Raw genomic sequence first — 24,784 nt, 5'->3', positions numbered from 1 at the left:
GTCACAATAAATATCCACTGTGCGTCTATGGACGTTAACGTTACAATAAATATCCACTGTGTGTCTATGGACGTTAACGTTACAATAAATATCCACAGTGTGTCTATGGACGTTAACGTTACAATAAATATCCACTGTGTGTCTATGGACGTTAACGTTACAATAAATATCCACTGTGTGTCTATGGACGTTAACGTTACAAAACATATCCACTGTGTGTCTATGGACGTTAACGTTACAATAAATATCCACTTTGTGTCTATGAACGTTAACGTTACAATATATATCCACTGTGTGTCTATGGACGTTAACGTCACAATAAATATCCACCGTGTGTCTATGTACTTTAACGTTACAATAAATATCCACTGTGTGTCTATGGACGTTAGCGTTACAATAAGTATCCACTGTGTGTCTATGGACGTTAACGTTACAATAAATATCCACTGTGTGTCTATGGACGTTAACGTTACAATAAATATCCACTGTGTGTCTATGGACGTTAACGTCACAATAAATACCCACTGTGTGTCTATGGACGTTAACGTCACAATAAATATCCATTTTGTGTCTATGGACGTTAACGTTATAATATATATCCACTGTTTGTCTATGGACGTTAACGTTATAATAAATATCCACTGTGTGTCTATGGACGTTAACGTTACAATAAATATCCACTGTGTGTCTATGGACGTTAACGTTACAATAAATATCCACTGTGTGTCTATGGACGTTAACGTCACAATAAATATCCACTGTGTGTCTATGGACGTTAACGTCACAATAAATATCCATTTTGTGTCTATGGACGTTAACGTTATAATATATATCCACTGTTTGTCTATGGACGTTAACGTTATAATAAATATCCACTGTGTGTCTATGGACGTTAACGTTACAATAAATATCCACTGTGTGTCTATGGACGTTAACGTTGCAATAAATATCCACCGTGTGCCTATGGTCATTTCAAACGTTATAAAAATAATACTATAGATTTTGTCATATATATTTAATCTTAAACTTGCAATTAACGTCAATCTTGATTATTGATATTCAAATGCTTGTTATCTTATATTGGAATCCCGTAATTCATACTAGAAAACTAGTATCATATATTGAATCATATTCGAAAACATGTGGATGTACATATAATTCCATCGGTAGTCGCTATCAACTACGAAACAGGTCAATTAATCCTCAGAATAGCTTTTATATTGTGGTAGAAACAGGTCACACAAACTCGTGGTTGTCGTATATGGTATTTCTGTCACTCTCGTTAGTTATTTTTCAAAAGTTACGAAAAACGCTCGCTAAAGCTCGTGTTTTTGTAATTTTGAAAAATAACTAATTCGAGTGAAAGAAATGCCATATACGACAACCACTCACTGTGTAACCTCTATGCAAAACAATACCAAACATCGGCTGTACTATATTACACCAGAACATAACTAATTCTGAAGAGTTTAGAAAACAAACCACAACTACATTGATTATGTATGAAAATCACAGTATTTCGATAACATGTTTGTCAGGCCATATGGTTCTATTGCAATCCTGGATAATTCCGGTACGAATTCGTGTAAGAAGGAACTTATGAGCAGTCAAATTGGCAATATTGAAACTCCACTGTCAAACTATTTAGGATTGTTATTCTGGATGTCTCAATATATCTACAATATCAGATAGACTTCTTTCTATGAGTGTATGTTATTATATTACGTGTTCGCCTTGTCTCTGAGCAGCACAGCTTTGTGAGAGTGGGTGGATCTGAATAACCTCAAGGTGTATAGATCAAACCTAATCAGATTTTACTGGATTCATCCACGTTCCTTCACTTAACGAAGTCCAGAACTTAAATTTCTCATAGGAATTTATTATTGGATTTTAAAGAAAAATCTTAGCTAAAAAACTTGAATTCAATTATGTAATTCCTTCCTATGGGAGATTTTAAGTTAAGGAATTTAATTTAGTTAGGGAATATTGATGAAACTGGGGCAATAAAGTGCCGTCCATTGGATGAATACTAGAATAACGTCCTGACCAGTAATGTTATCGCCAACAATATATTAAGGATTCCATAACTATTAAATTCCATTATCTTACTATACACCAACATATAACAATACCTTGTTCTTCGTCTGTTTCAGGTTTTGGAATGACAACACCTCGAACTGTTGCTGGAAAGATAGTTCTTATATTCTACGGATTCTTCGGTTGTGCTGGAACCATTCTCTTCTTCAATCTGTTTCTGGAGCGAATCATCACATTCCTCGCCTATATATTACGATCCATCCACGAAAGAGAGTTAAAAAGGAAAGGATTAGCCAATGGATCAAATGACTCCAGACGTGGTTCTCAGGTGTCTGATGATGACAGACTTGACACCTGGAAACCGTCGGTCTACTGGGTAATGTTGATACTGTTTTTAGGGGCTGTCATAGTGGCCTGCTGTGCCTCTGCAATGTACCACCCTGTAGAAGACTGGACTTACTTTGAAGCCATTTATTTTTGTTTCGTAACATTTGCAACGATAGGATTTGGGGATTATGTTGTAAGTCAAAAAGAAAGTTATCCGAACGTGCACCTCTACCGGTTCGGAAACTTTATATTCATAGTAATAGGTTGTTGTTGTATATACAGTCTGTTTAATGTGGCATCCATCGTCATAAAACAACTCCTAAACTGGATCATCAAAAAACTGAACTGTAGGTGCCGGAGGAGGAAAAAGTCGAAAGGTCGCCGAAATGCAATTACGCCGGGTCATATCCACAGAGGGTCTAAAATGAACAAGTCAAAGGCCGTGACTGTGGAGTGTGATAGCGATTCGGACGGTAGGCGAAACTCGGACGAAATGATTTCAATGAGGGATTTCCTTCAAGCTAATAAAATATCTCTCGCCATGATGCAAAAACAGCTTTGGGAAACATCACAAAGAGGAATGAACTCGTCTAATGGAAGTGGTTTCCAGGGCCCAGTGGGACCATTGGCCATTCTCAACAGAAAGCTAGGTCAGGAGGAAGTGTGAGTGACCCAGCACGAGACTCATGATGAAAGATGAGCGTATAGGTAAACTCTAAAAGGTCGTAAACAAGGTCAGGAAATGGCGTCCCAGAACGCTATTAACCCGATATGCGGACAGCTCAGGTTTACAAAGGCAATTATATTGTGATTTTATGTGGTTATTTAAAAAAAAACAATCGGAATTTAACTGCTGAAAGTGGTGTCAGATATAAAAGGTCCAAGTCTTTTAAAGTGTGTTCCAATGTAGTCGCGGTGAATTAATTCTGCACTCATTCAAACACCAATACCTTTATGTTTCCCGTTAGAGTGCAGCATAACGCTGTGCCTGTGTTAGACAATAGACTATCCAAATGGCCAATGTGTTGTTACTCGCATTTGGATTAATAGAAAGCTTTTCCCTAAATTCCAATTTAGGTGTAGTGTTACAGATAAAAATAAGTTTGTTCAAGGCTGTGTAAAAGGAAATCCTCAATCATTCCAAATACTGCAACCCTGCTACTCAGTATAACAAAGGGATTCGTTACATACAAGGTGCGCTGTTCTTCGGTATGAGGGCAATTTGAGAATGTTCTAAATTGTATAAGTTCATATAGAGTATATCGACTTGGTGCAAAGTGATGTTAAGATGGCTGCCATGAGCTGATGAACGAAGGGTAGTGCTGACCGTTCGACAGATGGCTAATGATCAAGCCTTATCTTGAAAATTGTACCCAAGCCTTATACAATCATATACGCATATATCTCCTACACATCGCCCACTCACACATTGCACCAGGGTTTGGCGCGGAATGAAGAGATATATACCAAAACGTGCCTATCTTCTGCTCTCGTGTATAATACCAATATCGCTGGTCCGAAGGTATCTAAATTTGGCTTTTGTGATACAATACCCATAACTATGGCAACTTATAAGCATGTAAATCATTGATATAGTGCGCATCAGAAAAACCGCGATTCCAGTCGTAAAGTCATGTTTTTATGTAGACAGGGCGGGAATAGATCAATCTAGAAGAGAACTGCTTCCATCAACGAATTTGTTGTTCGTCGGAAACTAGACACATATTCTTCACAGAATGCCTTATACCACAGCGCCCCTGTATCCGAAAGTATCAGTGGTCATATGATGGAGTAACATTGATATACGGCGCTTCTGGTGTATTCACCTTCAAATGGAAAGCGTCAAAGCTACCACGATCGATGAATAAGTGTTTAAACTACCACGCTCGGTAAGCAATCGTCAAGGTCACCACGATTGGTAAATAAGTGTTTAAACTACAACGATCGGTAAGCAATCGTCAAGGTCACCACGATTGGTAAATAAGTGTTTAAACTACCACGCTCGGTAAGCAATCGTCAAGGTCACCACGATTGGTAAATAAGTGTTTAAACTACAACGATCGGTAAGCAAGCGAAAAGGTCACCACAATTGGAAAATAATGGTTAATACTACCACAATTGGCAAACAAGTGTCTGGGCTACCACGATGGTTAGTAAGTGTTAAAACTACCACAATTGGTAAACAAGTGTCATGGCTACCACGATCGGTAAATACGCGCTAATGTTATACCACGGTGTGCAAAAGTTTAGATGTTTACTTTTGTGTGTAAAAGAATTGACGTCAAATTTAACACAATGAGTGAGACGTCATGCGAAACGTTTATCATGGCGTATGTCACGTGTTTCGACTGTATTACTGTGTGTACATTCCGTCTACTACGAGGTGAACAGTCATGTCTAACGCCATTTGATTGGACTGCTAAACGGTAAAATGTTATTTTCAGACAGTTTGTGAACGGACCTAAGCTCGAAGGTTACCACTGTCCACTACGCTAGCACCACGTGGGAGCGGTTCACTCACTGCATCTACGTGATGGCGCTCTCTATGGCCTACACTATTCCTAGAGCATACCTATAAGAAAATAAATTTAATCAAACTACTTATATATTTCCTATTACATTAACCCAGGGAGAAATGTCAGTGAGCAATTGACACTGTTGTATAGCCCGATTTTCTTTCTATTTTCTTACATTTGTCTTGTGTGTGAATGATGAACGTATGGATGAGTTTCGATACCGATGTGTATGATTTGTAAGTTTATGCGTACGTAGTTGTTTGATGTATCACTACCATTCCACGGATTTTTTTATTGGAGTTAATGGCAAAAAAATATTTGATTTGGTTTGAGGTCAGATATGCTTACGTATTTTCACCAAACTTAATATATGGTTCTCCAATGATAAATGTTTAGCCTCCACAAAAAAATCAAAGTCGTGCATTCCGCAATAAATATTGTTCACAGATGTAAAAAAAAAAGTAACCAACAAAATTCATATCCTGGATTTACTAAAGGTTAATCAATCATATCTGTCTATGATACATCCAACTTATTTTGAAAATTGAAATAAATCTTTTCAAATTATATATTTTTTAAATACAGTTTTAGTATCATTTTGTCATACCGCCCATACACGGTAGCCAATGTCGCCAAGAGAACCGTATCAATATCGTCTACGCATACCAAAGTACCACTGACAGAAAGAAATTGTTCATTATTTCAACCCGACTCCGTTTGGCTGAGGGCATTGTATTGGTTTTGACAAGGTTGAGATAGCAATCGCGGGTCAGCATTGTTCTTGGAATAAATCTAGATTATCATGTAGAATCGAGCAGCTCGTTCTGACACGATCTGTCAAGCGCTTGTAATGTAACTCGTTCCCTAATTAGTTTCGACAAAAAATAACCAGCAGTCAATATCTCTGACACAGACAAACCTATTCACAAATCACGACCGCAGTGACAATCCAACGTGTTTTCGACACTGGGGACGTACTCCCATATAGGATAGCGGAAGGAACTGTCTAATTTTAGAAGCAGTACCACTTTTTACGGAATGCAAGCCGAATTGTACATACACTTATAACGAAATCACATACTGAGAGACATTGTTTCTCTTAATCAGTCAAGCAATCGGTGTTTGCTAAAACCATGATAACACTTTGATTTATTTTGAAAATATACCTTTTCAAACTAACACCACATTTCTATATGCATTGATTTAATTGGATAGGATCCTTAAATAGACTGCCGATACAACCTCCAAACCTCGTGTTTGTCAACATAACAATCTTTAGGGTGAAATTCTACTATTTCACCCTCCTTAAAGGGGACCAAATATCCAATCAATCAAAAAACATGGTGGAGTTCACTGAAATTATTCGAATCAGTTTATTAAAAGTGTAATAAAGAAAACCCGACATATTTCCAGAGCCTCGATGAATGGGTCAATATTCCTCGTATCCCTAAGCAAGCTAAGCTACGTTATTAGGCGCCCAGAAACTTTTTGTCTTTGAAACACTATACTGTGCTCAGCTAGTTGCAGATAATTCCGAACCCAATCAACTATCAGGTAAATACCTGCGTTTTATCTATCGGTTTATCTATCGGTTTATCGGTTTATCTATCGGTTTATCTATCGTTTTATCTATCGTTTTTCTTCGTATATCAAAGGCCTGCGTGACATTAGAGTGGAAGTTTATGACAATATCCATTACTTATACTCATTATGTAACTGGCTGTAATAAAGAACAAGCCAATCAAGTCAAAGCGGACACAGAATATATCGTAGGGATACCTGTATAGATATCGATATGGTTAATTGTATATATATTATATGTTAACTTGTATCGATATTTATAAGGTAAAGTGTATAGATATCGATATGGTTAATTGAATATATATTATATGTTAACTTGTATCGATATTTATAAGGTAAAGTGTATAGATATCGATATGGTTAACTACGTCCATATTTATATGATTTACAGTTGTATATAGTAATGGAACTTTTTTTTATAAATGTCAAAATAAAGCATGAAGGTCATTTTAGTATGGCTATATGGGTAGTAAACGGTATATGTATAAATACAGATATATTTGACTGTATATATATATATGGTAAATGGTAGAAATACTGATATAGTTAATTGTATATGTATGTATAAGGTAAATGGTAAAAATACTTATAACATTAATTATATATGTATGTATATGATACATATTATAGGCAAATGGTATGGTCCACAGCGAAAACGCGACAAATGTCTAGATCAACATAGCGGCTCAAGAAAGCGTAATTGAAATTAAATCAATTGTAAATTTGATTTAAAAAAAACACAGAGAGAAAGGTCAAAATCGCACCTACATTGAAATTCGATTACTGTTCAAAGAGCGATATTCAAAAGGTCGAAACAGACGCCGAAAATTGCATTCCGTTGTATAAGGGAGGAAATGCTGGTCTGTGTAGTTAGAACTTTTAATAGGGGGCACCGCTATTTCCAAGAAGGCCATGCGGGTTTGAGATTTAAAGTAAATTGAATTGCTTATTACAGTGGCGATATTCGCCCAAATGCCATTAAAGGACATGGGGGCATCCAACCCGTAGTTATAATCTGACGTCACACACACCTCGATCTGAGCCGTCCGGTCTGTTACCGAGGATACAAATAACTGGGGTCTTACAGACTTCCTACCGTGTGAATTTCTGTTAATTGTTTCTGAATTAATTGAAGTTCGTACGAAAATCTTTGTCGGCTCCAATGTGTACTTTATTCTGTCTCGTGAACCATCAGAAAAAAACACTTCCAATAAATCATACATACAAAACACGCTGCTCGAAACAAAATCCAATCGGTTTATCGAGACAATGGGTTGTTACCTGTTATTTTATGTACATGTGTGTATACGTACTCCAGTGTATGAGTGACGTGAGTTTATTTGAGGATGTGCCATTGAATGAAAAAAAAACGTAATTGAAACTGTTGGTGTAAGCGATTGCATTTTTTTAATTTCTTAAGTTACGAAATATGTGATTGACTAGATGAATTTCGTGCTGTTAGTTGGCAAATGGCGTTGAGAATTGTGAGTTTCGAATTAAAATTTTATTTTGTTTAACCCTAGTGATATACTTTAACAGTGAAAATTTCGTGTAAATGTATACTGTGTTCATACAGGTCATTACAACTATTACTCGGGATAAAAATGATTACATCATCAAATCTACCGGGAAAATAGTCATACACTATGTTTTATCTGACCGTTCTAAATGTTCAATGTTTTACCTGGCCGTTCTGACTGTGTGATGTTTTACCTGGCCGTTCTGACTGTGTGATGTTTTACCTGGCCGTTCTGACTGTGTGCGATGTTTTATCTGGTCGTTCTGACTGTGTGATGTTTTACCTGGCCGTTCTGACTGTGTGTGATGTTTTACCTGGTCGTTCTGACTGTGTGATGTTTTACCTGGCCGTTCTGACTGTGTGATGTTTTACCTGACCGTTCTGACTGTGTGATGTTTTACCTGGCCGTTCTGACTGTGTGTGATGTTTCACCTGGCCGTTCTGACTGTGTGATGTTTTACCTGGCCGTTCTGACTGTGTGTGATGTTTCACCTGGCCGTTCTGACTGTGTGATGTTTTACCTGGCCGTTCTGACTGTGTGTGATGTTTCACCTGGCCGTTCTGAGTATGTGTGATGTTTTACCTGGCCGTTCTGACTGTGTGATGTTTTACCTGACCGTTCTGACTGTGTGTGATGTTTTACCTGGCCGTTCTGACTGTGTGTGATGTTTTACCTGGCCGTTCTGACTGTGTAATGTTTTACCTGGCCGTTCTGACTGTGTGATGTTTTACCTGGCCGTTCTGACTGTGTGTGATGTTTCACCTGGCCGTTCTGACTGTGTGATGTTTTACCTGGCCGTTCTGACTGTGTGTGATGTTTTACCTGGCCGTTCTGAGTATGTGTGATATTTTACCTTTTCCGTTTTATGAAGGTGCGCGTGCGAGTGAATGTGACTGATATTTTACCTGACTGTGTGACAATCTGGCCGTTCATACGTCTGTGTTTGTGATGTTTTAACTGGTCATTCTGAGGTGTGAGTGTTTTGTACAGAAAACATAGCCATACTCTATGTTTTACCTGGGCTCGCCAACTCAGCATATATCTCTGAATGTAGTAGTCACCTATGAATGAGGTCACCACTTATGAGGTCACCACCTATGAGGTCACCACGTATGAGGTCACCACCTATGAGGTCACTACACCTGTATATTCAGATTCCTTGGTATTCATTTAATACTCAGTAACTCCAGGGGGGAAAACAGTTATTTTTTTCTAGAATTTGAGAAGAAAAAAAACTTTCTTTTTTCGCTGTCTCATGTAGCAGAGCTATTTTTAATTTTCATGGTTTGAAGTACTCGATATTTTAGTAGGAATGTGAAGGCGTGTAGCGTTCGACCTCGGGTTAGACGTTTTATAGTGTAAGTGGGTTGTGTATCTTGAAATCTTGAATTCTTCAAAAGAAACACTGACTGACGGTTGTTATTAAACACGCGTAGTCAGATCCATAGACTTTTTCAATATAATTAAATGCATTTAACAAATGCTCCACGAGAGAAAAAAGTCTCCAAAATATTGATATTAACATTGAATCATTTATTTTTGTCTTCAATTCAAAATTATGAAGAAAAAAACTTACTTATCTATTACAGCTCTCGGCCACGACGGTGATGACGGTTCATGTATATCAAGACATCATAAGATCATTTATACAGTTTATTCCTATGTTTAAACATTAAGACAACTGTTGACTCTAACTTATATATTTATTCGTTTGGGAAAATGTTGATATAAGGTTTGTTTGTTTATTTACTGAGTCAAATAAGGGAAATTAGACAAAATGTCAATATAAGGAGTCTGATTACATTGATGATCATGTACAACACTACATGTTGTTTTTTTTCAAATCTTATACAAGTAAAAAATATGTATTAATTAATTGACGAATAAAAATACTATACAAACGTTGCGTCATCGGTCTGCTGGTACATCCCTAGATATCGTGACATTGCTGTTTTTCTTCATCATGTTGTGCAATGACATCAATTCCCTTGGTTTCGTAGGTTATGTGATGATGTGACGTGGCAGCACGTGCTTTCACGTTCATGATTTATCATTTACACGTCAATTCACAAGTTTTTTTTAAAGTCTGAGACTACGATTTAAATTATAACCATTATGTAGATACGTTTAGTAATGTGAAATAATCACATGATCCTTTCATTTTCTGACACCGTTACGTCATGACACGTGATTTACGTCCTCGTCTGACGCCGTTGTGTGTATGACGTCACAGTGTGGCACTGACATTCCCGAACGTATCTGTGAGTGGTACATGATTGCGTTCATTACTATATAAATTCTATTATAACTGTTTACGTAAGATTTTACATGCTCAAAATATTTGCTTCTTGCACGTATCCATATGCACTCCGTATCATTCATTGTCAAATAAATGTATAATTTTTTTATCAAATGGAATAAATAATGCACTTCTGTTGTTTAGCCTTTAGTTGTTATTTAATTGTATCATTTCCGCGCGACCCTTGTTTTATCCTTCGAGTTTGTTCAGAATTTGGCTTTTCGTACTAGCTGTGTTAATCGCATTTATCAATTCATACAGGATAACTGGTTTTTAAAACAAGCATGTCCTGGGAGCCTATAAGCTGTCCCAGATTAGTGCCGCAAGTTCCCTTAAGATCTAATCAGTGGGGTAGTTTCCTTTAAAATTAATCAAGCAGATTCAGGACCCTGATTTTGGAAGCATCCCAAACATCCCTATGGTCTAGTTAACCACACTGTGTAGCTAGCCAGCCATTTCAACAAGAACGGCAACATGTTTCAATCCTTTTTCAATCTCCTACAACCGTAAGCCACCAAGCCATGGGAAAGACACAAAAAAGACCAGGATAGGCTCGACAACCTGGCGGGCCCCAGTAAGGTTCGCGGAGGATAATGAAACATAGGAAACCGATTCCGGACCACATGTTTTGGTGGAGCCTAGGAATGAGATGGCTAACATTGTGGACACGCCAACTGGATCGGCAATACCGTTAGGCAACACGTCAAGATGTGGGGGGTCAGCCGATGAGCTGTCTGTCGAGTGGGTAACGGGCCCAGACTGTGTGTCAGGCTCGATGCCGGTTGTTAGTGTGTTTGACGCCATCTGGGACTTCATTCCTCTGAAACTCAGAGAGAAAAATGAGCTAGGAAGTTTATCGGTCTAAGTGTGCTTTTGAAATCGGCAAGGGATGGGGGGGGGGGGGGGGGGCGAAATAGTGATGAAAGGTGGTAAACTGGTTGTTGCAAAACACGTCGGGTCTAGACCAATTTAAAACATCAATGTTTGGACCAGTGCCTTCATGGTTTCCATGAGTATAATGCTAGAAAAACAACACGAAAAAGCCCAGGAGTTGCTTAAATATATGAGGGATATTAGGTTAGCAGCAAACAGGTCTGGTTCCTCTTGGGTCCGGTACGATAAGCAGTACCGAATTAAAAAAGTTAGATATCCAAGTTCTTCCAGCTATGGCTCCTATACGTAACGTCACAAAGAGCGAATGCTCTTACCGGCCAGCCGAGGGCTGGTAACGACAGTAACGCGTCTCCGGGGGCGTAGCACACATGTAGGCAATGTTTCTGGGGGTCGTGAGGGCGACAAAAACAGACTGACAAGCCCATGGAGCAGAATGCTGGGAATACAACAAAGGACAGTGTGCATTCGGGCCCAGATGTCGATATAGACATGCCTGTTCAACATCCACAAACACATTGTAGACAGAAATCCAGGGGAAACACACCTTCTTAAGCAAAACATGGGTTCGTTGTATTCTTTAGGGATGTCGCCAGTCAATCATAACGTAGCTAGGGAACTTTTTGATGGTTTTCTGTATGAACTTCCTTTACAATATAGTGGTCCGCGTGTGTCAACCAGTGTTAAAAATCCAAAGTGTTAACAATGATTTAGAAAGAGTCGGAGCTAAAATAGAAAAGGAGTTATTAGCAGGGAGGATATGTGGCCCATTCATTAATCCACCATTACCCACCCTGCGTATTTCTCCCCTTGGTTTGGTTCCTAAAAAAGACGGGGATCTTAGAATGATTCTTCATCTCTCTTACCAAGCTAGTGAATCTGTTAACGATTTCATCGACGACAGTTCTTGTTCAGTCAAATACTCCAGTGTAGGGTAGGGGTGCACTTTTGTGCAAAATGGATATAAAATTCGCCTTCAGACTACTTCCAGTCCCCCCCCCCCCCCCCCCCCCCCCCCCCCCAGGTGAATTTGATCAGTTAGGTTCCAGGTAGACAGTCTAATTTATTTTGATAAATGCCTTCCCATGGGGGCCAGTATTAGCTGTGCTCTATATGAGAAATTTTCCTTGAGTGGACAACTAAACAGTATATATGACAGCCGTCAGCGTCCTTGTTACACTACCTTGATGATTTTTTATTTATTTTTATTTTATTTTTTTTTTTGGGGGGGGGGATACATCTCAGTGTATTGAGTATATGATGGCATTTCAAAAAAAATTGTAATTTGCTTGGAGTTCCTCTCGCTGGAAAAATAAAACAGTGGGCCCATGTACTGTCCTGACATTCTTGGGGGTAGAATTTGACACAGACAATATGATAATTAGGCTTCCTTTGGATAAACTGTTAGAACTGAAAGAAAAGGTCTTTGGCATTTTGTCACTTAAAAAGATTACACTCGAAAAACTCCAGTCGTTGATTGACTCGCTTCCTTTTGCATGTCGTGTTGTTAGGCCAGGCCGAGCATTTTGTAGACGGCTAATTGATACTACCAGAGGAACTAAACAACCTAAACACAAGATAAGGGTTACATGTAACATGAGGGAAGATCTGCATTCCTGGCTTGATTTCCTTGACGAGTATAATGGGGGTGACAGTAATGCCTGACCGACTTTGGACAACAAATGAAACATTGGAATTGGACAGTGCGGGTGGGAAGGACAAAGGTATCTATTGGTATCTATTTCAATAAAAGATGACGCGACAGGTGGCGTTACTGGTCAAGATGAAGTATGTGATTGGTCAATGTAGCGGTAAATGCAAAATGCAGATATGCAGTTAAAAACGAAACAAAGTTAAGATTGAAAGCAAGCTGAATAAGTGGATGTACAAATGTATCTTTTCAAATGACACATAAATAAGATTATATTCCTGATTCAAATTCAGTCTTATCATCACCAAAAATGATTCAAACTGATATGATTTTGTTATCCGTGCTGAAACGCATTAGTTCGTTTATTTATTTCACCAGCAGTTATACGTTATAACCACCAGCATGCCGTTTATCTTTTTAGGCATAGCCGTATAATATTCTTTTGCCCCCGGATATGACGCGACAGGTGGCATTACTGGTCAAGATGAAGTATGTGATTGGTCAATGTAGCGGTAAATGCAAAATGCAGATATGCAGTTACAAACGAAACAAAGTTAAGATTAAATGCAAGCTAAATAATTGGATGTATCTTTTCAAATGACACATTAATAAAATTATTATCCTGATTCAAATTCAGTCTTATTATCACCAAACATGATTCAAACTGATATAATTTTTATCCGTGCTGAAACGCATTAGTTCGTTAATTTATTTCACCAGCATGCACAGTTTTACAGTAAAACTACCAGCATTAAAACTATGCCGTTTATCTTTTTTAAAGATATTTCTTGTTGGAATTGCTATCAGTGTGTACTGCCCTGACTATTTGGGGTGATGAGCTTGCTAATAAAAAAGTCTTATTCCATATTGACAACAAAGCTGTAGTAACTATAATAAACAAACAGTCGGCAAAAGACCCTCTAGTTATGGTATTAGTCCGTAAGCTTGTGGTAAATTGCTTAAAAGCTAACATATTACTAAAGGTTGAGTATATACCTGGGTGTGTAAATAAAATAGCTGACTCTACTTCTCGCCTGCAGTGGGACAATTTAGACTTCTGGCCCCAGAGGCGGACCCATGTCCAGTTCAAATACCACCCCACGTCAGGCAGGTCTAGATTCGGAAGTCGGTAGGCTGTTGGAGAACTCTATGGCTCTAGGAACTCGGTCCACTTACCAAAATGTGCTTCGTCAGTACGAGCATAACTTAAGTCTGTATAAGCTTCCTGAGGTGTGGCCTGTACCAGTAGACCAATTGTGCAACTATATAGCTTATCTATCCTTAAATCAGCGTTCCGCATCCACCATCAGAACACAAATTAGTGCAGTGAGTTATGTACATACAATTAAACGTGTTGAAGATTCAACTAAAAGTTTTATTATTTCAAAGCTATTGAAAGGTGTCCACAGGGGAGGGAATAAACCAGACAATCGTTCCCCAATTACCAGCCCCTTGCTAAAAAGAATGATAGATTCTCTTGATTCAGTGTGCACATCCTATTTTGAGGCAATTTTGTTCAAAGCTGCTTTTTCATTGGCATTCTTTGTTTTTTATGTGTAGGTGAGTTCACAGCACCAAGTAGCAATTCATCAACTTCTCGTCCCCTACAGTTAGAAGATATTCCATTAGCTGCTGACGACAGCATGTTAAAGGTAATTATAAGGGAATCGAAAACAGATCAAAGAAGGGACTCCCACACTTTGTTGATTAAAATGTCTAAACTCACAAAGATATGTTCAATTTTGTCCATGAAGTCATACCTATCATGAGGTCAGGCAGTCTACCATCAACACAACTGTTCCTTCATTCGATGGGGATTTGTTGACTAGATAACAGTTCTCATCTGTTTTGAAAAAAAGCAATATTAATTCAGGACACTATCGTTTCCATAGTTTTCGTATAGGGGCAGCTACTGAACCTCCTAAGTATGGCATCTCCGAGGACACTATCAAACAATGGGGTAGATGGAAATCTGGAGCTTTTAGGTCTTACATTTGTTTGTCATTTCTGTAGCGTATTTGGGGGGGGGGGGGGGGGGGGGGGGGGGGTTAAGTCCAAAATCTAATTTTGGCAAAGTTTTTTCAGGTCATTGCACAGAATTTTGGATTGTGGGATTTTCCATCGTGAGATGGGCTGCAAATCGAGCTTCACCCAGACCGGGGGCCCGTTGGCAACACTTCAGCGTACAGGTGTTTGCGTGCAATGACATGGTGTCTCGGGCATGGAATTGGAGCAGCTTAACGCCAAGATGGAACAGTTATTACAGATGTCAGCACCTCCCCAATATCTAGTTTTACATTTAGGATCAAATGACTTGGTGTCTGTACCTACAAAGAGCTTTTAACTGATATGAAATGTATCTTAAAGCTGAAAGCATTAATCCCCCTCACTACGACAGTGAGGTCAGACATTTTGCCTCGGTGTTATTGGCACGGAGTGAACAAACCTTTCAAAATAGAAGAAAAAAGAAAGATGGTAAATAGTAAAGTTAAAACAATCCTCATGAAAGAACAGGGTCGTGTAATCCGTCACCCAAGGAATTGTCGCTATATAGATTAGATGGGGTCCATTATCTGCCTTGAGTAATGATGTGTTCCTCAATAATATTCAGGGGGTTTAGAAACATTTGTGTCACACCTATCTGTAACAGTGTTCTCACTGGTCTCCTAATCTCATATGCATCCGGGGAGGGGGGGGGGGGGGGGGTATCATCGGATTCAGGCTCGAAGGCGATCATTGTTGACTTCAGTATTAATTACCACTGGGGAGTTTTTTGTCCTCAGTGGAAAGGTTGTATGTTATATAATTTATCCTAGGGACAGGAAATACATACATAACATTTATATACATGTACATGGAGACAAATGAAAAAAAATGGTATAAATTAACTCTGGGTTGTACGAATGCTCCCACTCAAAAGGTACTTTGGGGGGATGAGGCCATCCCGTGCTACCTGGGTGGCGCTGATATGCCACATATGTATTGGAGAATACAGTCGGTCAGTTTCTGAATTCTTAGGATCCTGCCAGACATGGCCTAATATATAGCAAAAATATGTAGCTCTGTGTCAAATGCTTCCTGCCACCCTGGTCCCAGTTGATTTGTTCAGAAGAAAACAAATGTAAAATATAAACGGGCTAAATATTGCGTTCTGAACTCGAAAGAGTGTTTGATACTTTCAATGCTTTGAAAATCTTTGCTAGTGACCAAACCCATCCGCCACTCTGCCACAGATGCGAGGAATAGTCATCTGTGACACGATTACATGTCGGCTGGCTCACATCAGGGCTTTATCATCATCACACAGTCTGACAGTCACAATGTGGACAGTGTTTGTGGGATCGGCGCTTTATCATCACCACACAGTCTGACAGTCACAGTGTGGACAGTGTTTGTGGGATCGGCGCTTTATCATCACCACACAGTCTGACAGTCACAGTGTGGACAGTGTTTGTGGGATCGGCACTGTATCATCACCACACAGTCTGACAGTCACAGTGTGGACAGTGTTTGTGGGATCGGCGCTTTATCATCACCACACAGTCTGACAGTCACAGTGTGGACAGTGTTTGTGGGATCGGCGCTTTATGACCATCACAATGTCTGACAGTCACAGAGTGGACAGTGTTTGTGGGATCGGCGCTTTATCATCATCACACAGTCTGACAGTCACAGTATGGACAGTGTTTGTGGGATCGGCGCTTTATCATCACCACACAGTCTGACAGTCACAGTGTGGACAGTGTTTGTGGGATCGGCACTGTATCATCACCACACAGTCTGACAGTCACAGTGTGGACAGTGTTTGTGGGATCGGCGCTTTATCATCATCACAAAGTCTGACAGTCACAGTGTGGACAGTGTTTGTGGGATCGACGCTTTATCATCATCACACAGTCTGACAGTCACAGTGTGGACAGTGTTTGTGGGATCGGCGCGTTATCATCACCACACAGTCTGACAGTCACAGTGTGGACAGTGTTTGTGGGATCGGCACTGTATCATCATCACACAGTCTGACAGTCACAGTGTGGACAGTGTTTGTGGGATCGGCGCTTTATCATCACCACACAGTCTGACAGTCACAGAGTGGACAGTGTTTGTGGGATCGACGCGTTATCATCACCACACAGTCTAACAGTCACAGTGTGGACAGTGTTTGTGGGATCGGCACTGTATCATCATCACACAGTCTGACAGTCACAGTGTGGACAGTGTTTGTGGGATCGACGCTTTATCATCATCACAAAGTCTGACAGTCACAGTGTGGACAGTGTTTGTGGGTTCGGCACTGTATCATCACCACACAGTCTGACAGTCACAGTGTGGACAGTGTTTGTGGGATCGGCACTGTATCATCATCACACAATCTGACAGTCACAATGTGGACAGTGTTTGTGGGATCGGCGCATGTTTCGTACGAATCTGTTAAAACAGTACAAACTAGATAATGATGCTGAATGGGACGTTGGCAACAACGCCACCATTATTGTTGTCATGGATGCAAATGGCAAGACGCATTGCTAAGGGCACCACCAGCTTTGTTGCTATGAAGAAATGTGTTTGAAGTGCCTGTATAGAAACAAAAATGGCGGCAACCCCTAGCAACGCGTTGTATATGTCAATTTCAGCATTTTGTCATTCATAGATGATTGATAACTTTCCAAGCTGTTGTCATGCAAATGATGTGATCATTTAGAGGAAGTCACCTTACTCGCTCAGGCTTCTGGGAAAAATTCCTTTGGTCTAGTGGTAAGATGTACGCTTAAAGAACGAACCCTCAAGACATTTTCCATTACTCGATCCTAGTGTACACGGACCACCTTCATTGTTAGGACATGCCAACATATATTTTAAGTTTACTGTTACAAAATAACACGACCTGTCACACCATCATCTGAATTTAAAGTAAAGAAAATAATCACAGGAAAATCTCAAGGTGATTCTCTCAACTTGTTCGTGCATCAAGTACAAAGAATCATGACTTCGACCGCAGGGAATCAAAAAGCGTTCCTGCACTGAGATGTCGCCTGGACTGTTACAGAAAGACTTCCGGTAGTTCGCTCATTACTGGGACTCTTATTGAACGACTTCCGGAAACTAATTGATTACGTGATGAATACGGAAGAGGACAAAACGACGCTAATGCCGAAACTGGATTAGGGAATTACGGAAACACACTCGGTGCTGTAATTAAGTAGGAACGGCCAACAAAAGTCCACGCTTTCTCAACAACTATCCCCTTAAATATCCATGAAATTTAACGCACTGTATACCAAATGAGGTCTGTATAACATTGAACTTCGTTTTACTTTCTCATTTCCATTTAGTGATATCACTTAGAAGTTTGAATAGGTGATATCATTTAGTCAACATTTGAATAGGTGATATCACTTAGTCATCATTTGAATAGGTGATATCACTTAGTCATCATTTGAATAGGTGACATCACTTAGTCAACATTTGAATAGGTGATCTCACTTCAACGACTATATTATATCGATATATGGAAATACAAAGAAAAACGACGCCCCATAGGAATGTATTTCAGTGATTTTGATATGTTACTTGGTGGTGTACATCAGTTACTTGGTGGTGTACATCATGTTACTTGGTGGTGTACATCAGTTACTTGGTGGTGTACATCATGTTACTCGGTGGTGTACACCAGTTACTTGGTGGTGTACATCAGTTACTTTGGGGTGTATATCAGTAACTTAGTGATGTACATCATGTTACTTGGTGGTGTACATCAGTTACTTGGTGTACATCAGTTACTTTGGGGTGCATATCAGTAACTTGGTGGTGTACATCATGTTACTTGGTGGTGTACATCATGTTACTTGGTGGTGTACATCAGTTACTTGGTGTACATCAGTTACTTGGTGGTGTACATCAGTTACTTCGTGGTGTACATCATGTTACTTCGTGGTGTACATCAGTTACTTGGTGGTGTACATCAGTTACTTTGGGGTGTATATCAGTAACTTAGTGATGTACATCATGTTACTTGGTGGTGTACATCAGTTACTTGGTGTACATCAGTTACTTGGTGGTGTATATCAGTAACTTGGTGATGTACATCTTGTTACTTGGTGATGTATATCAGTTACTTGGTAGTGTACATCAGTGACTTGGTGGTGTACATCAGTTACTTGGTGGTGTACATCAGTAACTTGGTAGTGTACATCAGTGACTTGGTGGTGTACATCAGTTACTTGGTGGTGTACATCATGTTACTTGGTGGTGTACATCAGTTACTTGGTGGTGTACATCATGTTACTTGGTGGTGTACATCAGTGACTTGGTGGTGTACATCAGTTACTTGATGGTGTACTTCAGTTACTTGGTGGTGTACATCAGTTACTTGGTGGTGTACATCATGTTAGTTGGTGGTGTACATCAGTAACTTGGTGGTGTACGTCATGTTACTTGGTGGTGTACATTAGTTACTTGGTGATGTACATCATGTTACTTGGTGATGTACATCAGTGACTTGGTGGTGTACATCATGTTACTTCGTAGTGTACATCAGTTACTTGGTGATGTACATCAGTTACTTGGTGATGTACATCAGTGACTTGGTGGTGTACATCATGTTACTTCGTAGTGTACATCAGTTACTTGGTGATGTACATCAGTTACTTGGTGATGTACATCATGTTACTTGGTGGTGTACATCAGTGACTTGATGGTGTACATCATGTTACTTGGTGGTGTACATCTGTAACTTGGTGGTGTACATCATGTTACTTGGTGGTGTACATCAGTTACTTGGTGGTGTACATCAGTGACTTGGTGGTGTACATCATGTTACTTCGTGGTGTACATCAGTTACTTGGTGATGTACATCAGTTACTTGGTGATGTACATCATGTTACTTGGTGGTGTACATCAGTGACTTGATGGTGTACATCATGTTACTTGGTGGTGTACATCAGTAACTTGGTGGTGTACATCATGTTACTTGGTGATGTACATCAGTTACTTGGTGATGCACATCAGTTACATGGTGGTGTACATCAGTTACTTGGGAGTGTACATCAGTTACTTGGTGGTGTACATCAGTAACTTTGTGGTGTACATCATGTTACTTGGTGGTGTACATCAGTTACTTGGTGGTGTACATCAGTTACTTGGTGGTGTACATCAGCTACTTGGTGGTGTACATCATGTTACTTGGTGGTGTACATCATATTACTTGGTGGTGTACATCATGTTACTTGGTGGTGTACATCAGTTACTTGGTGGTGTACATCAGTTACATGGCGGTGTACATCATGTTACTTGGTGGTGTACATCAGTAACTTGGTGGTGTACATCAGTAACTTGGTGGTGTACATCAGTTACATGCCGGTGTACATCAGTTACTTGGTGGTGTACATCAGTTACTTGGTGGTGTACATCATGTTACTTGGTGGTGTACATCATGTTACTTGGTGGTGTACATCAGTTACTTGGTGGTGTACATCAGTTACTTGGTGGTGTACATCAGTAACTTGGTGGTGTACATCAGTTACTTTGGGGTGTATATCAGTAACTTAGTGATGTACATCATGTTACTTGGTGGTGTACATCAGTTACTTGGTGTACATCAGTTACTTTGGGGTGGCTATCAGTAACTTGGTGGTGTACATCATGTTACTTGGTGGTGTACATCATGTTACTTGGTGGTGTACATCAGTTACTTGGTGTACATCAGTTACTTGGTGGTGTACATCAGTTACTTCGTGGTGTACATCATGTTACTTCGTGGTGTACATCAGTTACTTGGTGGTGTACATCAGTTACTTTGGGGTGTATATCAGTAACTTAGTGATGTACATCATGTTACTTGGTGGTGTACATCAGTTACTTGGTGTACATCAGTTACTTGGTGGTGTACATCAGTAACTTTGTGGTGTACATCATGTTACTTGGTGGTGTACATCAGTTACTTGGTGGTGTACATCAGTTACTTGGTGGTGTACATCAGCTACTTGGTGGTGTACATCATGTTACTTGGTGGTGTACATCATATTACTTGGTGGTGTACATCATGTTACTTGGTGGTGTACATCAGTTACTTGGTGGTGTACATCAGTTACATGGCGGTGTACATCATGTTACTTGGTGGTGTACATCAGTAACTTGGTGGTGTACATCAGTAACTTGGTGGTGTACATCAGTTACATGCCGGTGTACATCAGTTACTTGGTGGTGTACATCAGTTACTTGGTGGTGTACATCATGTTACTTGGTGGTGTACATCATGTTACTTGGTGGTGTACATCAGTTACTTGGTGGTGTACATCAGTTACTTGGTGGTGTACATCAGTAACTTGGTGGTGTACATCAGTTACTTTGGGGTGTATATCAGTAACTTAGTGATGTACATCATGTTACTTGGTGGTGTACATCAGTTACTTGGTGTACATCAGTTACTTTGGGGTGCATATCAGTAACTTGGTGGTGTACATCATGTTACTTGGTGGTGTACATCATGTTACTTGGTGGTGTACATCAATTACTTGGTGTACATCAGTTACTTGGTGGTGTACATCAGTTACTTCGTGGTGTACATCATGTTACTTCGTGGTGTACATCAGTTACTTGGTGGTGTACATCAGTTACTTTGGGGTGTATATCAGTAACTTAGTGATGTACATCATGTTACTTGGTGGTGTACATCAGTTACTTGGTGTACATCAGTTACTTGGTGGTGTATATCAGTAACTTGGTGATGTACATCTTGTTACTTGGTGATGTATATCAGTTACTTGGTAGTGTACATCAGTGACTTGGTGGTGTACATCAGTTACTTGGTGGTGTACATCAGTAACTTGGTAGTGTACATCAGTGACTTGGTGGTGTACATCAGTTACTTGGTGGTGTACATCATGTTACTTGGTGGTGTACATCAGTTACTTGGTGGTGTACATCATGTTACTTGGTGGTGTACATCAGTGACTTGGTGGTGTACATCAGTTACTTGGTGGTGTACATCATGTTAGTTGGTGGTGTACATCAGTAACTTGGTGGTGTACATCAGTTACTTGGTGGTGTACATCAGTGACTTGGTGGTGTACATCATGTTACTTCGTGGTGTACATCAGTTACTTGGTGATGTACATCAGTTACTTGGTGATGTACATCATGTTACTTGGTGGTGTACATCAGTGACTTGATGGTGTACATCATGTTACTTGGTGGTGTACATCAGTAACTTGGTGGTGTACATCATGTTACTTGGTGATGTACATCAGTTACTTGGTGATGCACATCAGTTACATGGTGGTGTACATCAGTTACTTGGGAGTGTACATCAGTTACTTGGTGGTGTACATCAGTAACTTTGTGGTGTACATCATGTTACTTGGTGGTGTACATCAGTTACTTGGTGGTGAACATCAGTTACTTGGTGGTGTACATCAGCTACTTGGTGGTGTACATCAGTTACTTGGTGGTGTACATCATATTACTTGGTGGTGTACATCATGTTACTTGGTGATGTACATCAGTTACTTGGTGGTGTACATCAGTTACATGGCGGTGTACATCATGTTACTTGGTGGTGTACATCAGTAACTTGGTGGTGTACATCAGTAACTTGGTGGTGTACATCAGTTACCTGCCGGTGTACATCAGTTACTTGGTGGTGTACATCAGTTACTTGGTGGTGTACATCATGTTACTTGGTGGTGTACATCATGTTACTTGGTGGTGTACATCAGTTACTTGGTGGTGTACATCAGTTACTTGGTGGTGTACATCAGTAACTTGGTGGTGTACATCAGTTACTTGGTGGTGTACATCATGTTACTTGGTGGTGTACATCAGTTACTTGGTGGTGTACATCAGTAACTTGGTGGTGTACATCATGTTACTTGGTGGTGTACATCAGTTACTTGGTGGTGTACATCAGTTACTTGGTGGTGTACATCATGTTACTTGGTGGTGTACATCAGTTACTTGGTGGTGTACATCAGTAACTTTGTGGTGTACATCATGTTACTTGGTGGTGTACATCAGTTACTTGGTGGTTAACATCAGTTACTTGATGGTGTACATCAGTTACTTGGTGGTGTACATCAGTTACTTGGTGGTGTACATCAGTAACTTGGTGGTGTACAACAGTTACTTGGTGGTGTACATCAGTTAATTGGTGGTGTACATCAGTTACTTGGTGGTGTACATCAGTTACTTGGTGGTGTACATCAGTGACTTGGTGATGTACATCAGTTACTTGGTGGTGTACATCATGTTACTTGGTGATGTACATCAGTTACTTGGTGGTGTACATCATGTTACTTGGTGGTGTACATCAGTAACTTGGTGGTGTACATCATGTTACTTGGTGATGTACATCAGTTACTTGGTGGTGTACATCAGTTACTTGGTGGTGTACATCAGTGACTTGGTGGTGTACATCAGTTACTTGGTGGTGTACATCAGTTACTTGGTGGTGTACATCAGTAACTTGGTGGTGTACATCATGTTACTTGGTGGTGTACATCAGTTACTTGGTGGTGTACATCAGTTACTTGGTGGAGTACATCAGTAACTTGGTGGTGTACATCATGTTACTTAGTGGTGTACATCATGTTACATGGTGGTGTACATCAGTTACTTGGTGGTGTACATCATGTTACTTAGTGGTGTACATCATGTTACATGGTGGTGTACATCAGTTACTTGGTGGTGTACATCATGCTACTTGGTTGTGTACATCATGTTACTTGGTGGTGTACATCATGTTACTTGGTTGTGTACATCAGTTACTTGGTGGTGTACGTTAGGTCCTTTGTGGTGTACATCAGTTGAATCAAATGCTTGTACAGAAGACATAAAAGTGAATGACACCTTTAAAACAACTACAGGTATAGTCATCGATACAGTAATTGCTAAATAATTAATGCTACTCATACAGCTGTTTCGGCCCTTTATTACTCGTTTGTGGTGCTAGAGACATCGTACAGCTGTTTCGGTCGTCTATGACACGTCATTGATGATAGGGGCATTATACAACTGTTGTCCAAGGACTCGTCAGTGATGCTACGGACATCATACAGCTTTTTCGGCCTTCTATGACTCGTCAGTTATGCTGGATGCATCATACAGCTGTTTCGTCTTCTTGGATTCTTCAGTGATCACACACGGGGGTCAAGAAGATGAAAATATTTCTAAACGAATGTTAAAGTTTAGAAGTGACTATACCCATTTTTAGTCCCCTGCCGTTTGAAAAACGGGGGGACTATAGGTTTACCCTCCGTCCGTCTGTCTGTCCGTCCGTCTGTCTGTCTGTCTGTCCGTCCGTCTGTCTGTCCGTCTGTCTGTCTGTCACGCAATAGTTGTCCGGACAACTCCTTCTAAAGTACTACTCCGATTTTAATGAAACTTGGTATACATGATCAGTATAACATGTAGTTGTGCATCCCACTTTTTTTTCCCCGAAAAACCAATTTTCAAAATGGCCGCCGACTTCTCATTGGTTGAGACTCGTCCGGACAACTCCTTCTAAAGTACTACTCCGATTTTAATGAAACTTGGTATACATGATCAGTATAACATGTAGTTGTGCATCCCACATTTTTTTTTTTTTCGAAAAACCAATTTTCAAAATGGCCGCCGACTTCTCATTGGTTGAAACTTGTCCGGACAACTCCTTCTAAAGTACTACTCCGATTTTAATGAAACTTGGTATACATGATCAGTATAACATGTAGTTGTGCATCCCACATTTTTTTTTTTAAATTCATTTTTCAAAATGGCTGCCGGCTTCTCATTGGTTGAGGCTTGTCCGGACAACTCCTCCTAAAGTACTACTCCGATTTTAACGAAACTTGGTATACATGATCAGTATAACATGTAGTTGTGCATCCCACATTTTTTTTTTTTAAATTCATTTTTCAAAATGGCTGCCGGCTTCTCATTGGTTGAGGCTTGTCCGGACAACTCCTCCTAAAGTACTACTCCGATTTTA

At 39.8% G+C, this 24,784-nt stretch overlaps 1 protein-coding gene across 1 annotated transcript in view; it reads left to right on the top strand.

The window, feature by feature from the left end:
* LOC117323993 (potassium channel subfamily K member 12-like) overlaps positions 1-5,341 on the top strand; it is an 88,871-nt gene extending 83,530 nt beyond the window's left edge. The window contains exon 2 of the mRNA XM_033879570.1: positions 2,154-5,341. Coding sequence (XP_033735461.1) covers positions 2,154-3,031 — 878 coding nt within the window. The 3' untranslated portion in view covers positions 3,032-5,341. The remainder of the gene's footprint in view (positions 1-2,153) is intronic.
* Positions 5,342-24,784: the final 19,443 nt, after the last annotated feature.

The sequence above is a fragment of the Pecten maximus genome, chromosome 3 (assembly GCF_902652985.1).
Source record: "Pecten maximus chromosome 3, xPecMax1.1, whole genome shotgun sequence".
Taxonomy (NCBI): domain Eukaryota; kingdom Metazoa; phylum Mollusca; class Bivalvia; order Pectinida; family Pectinidae; genus Pecten; species Pecten maximus.
The sequence above is the reverse complement of the archived record's forward strand: the minus strand, read 5'-3'. Positions and strand labels throughout refer to the sequence as shown.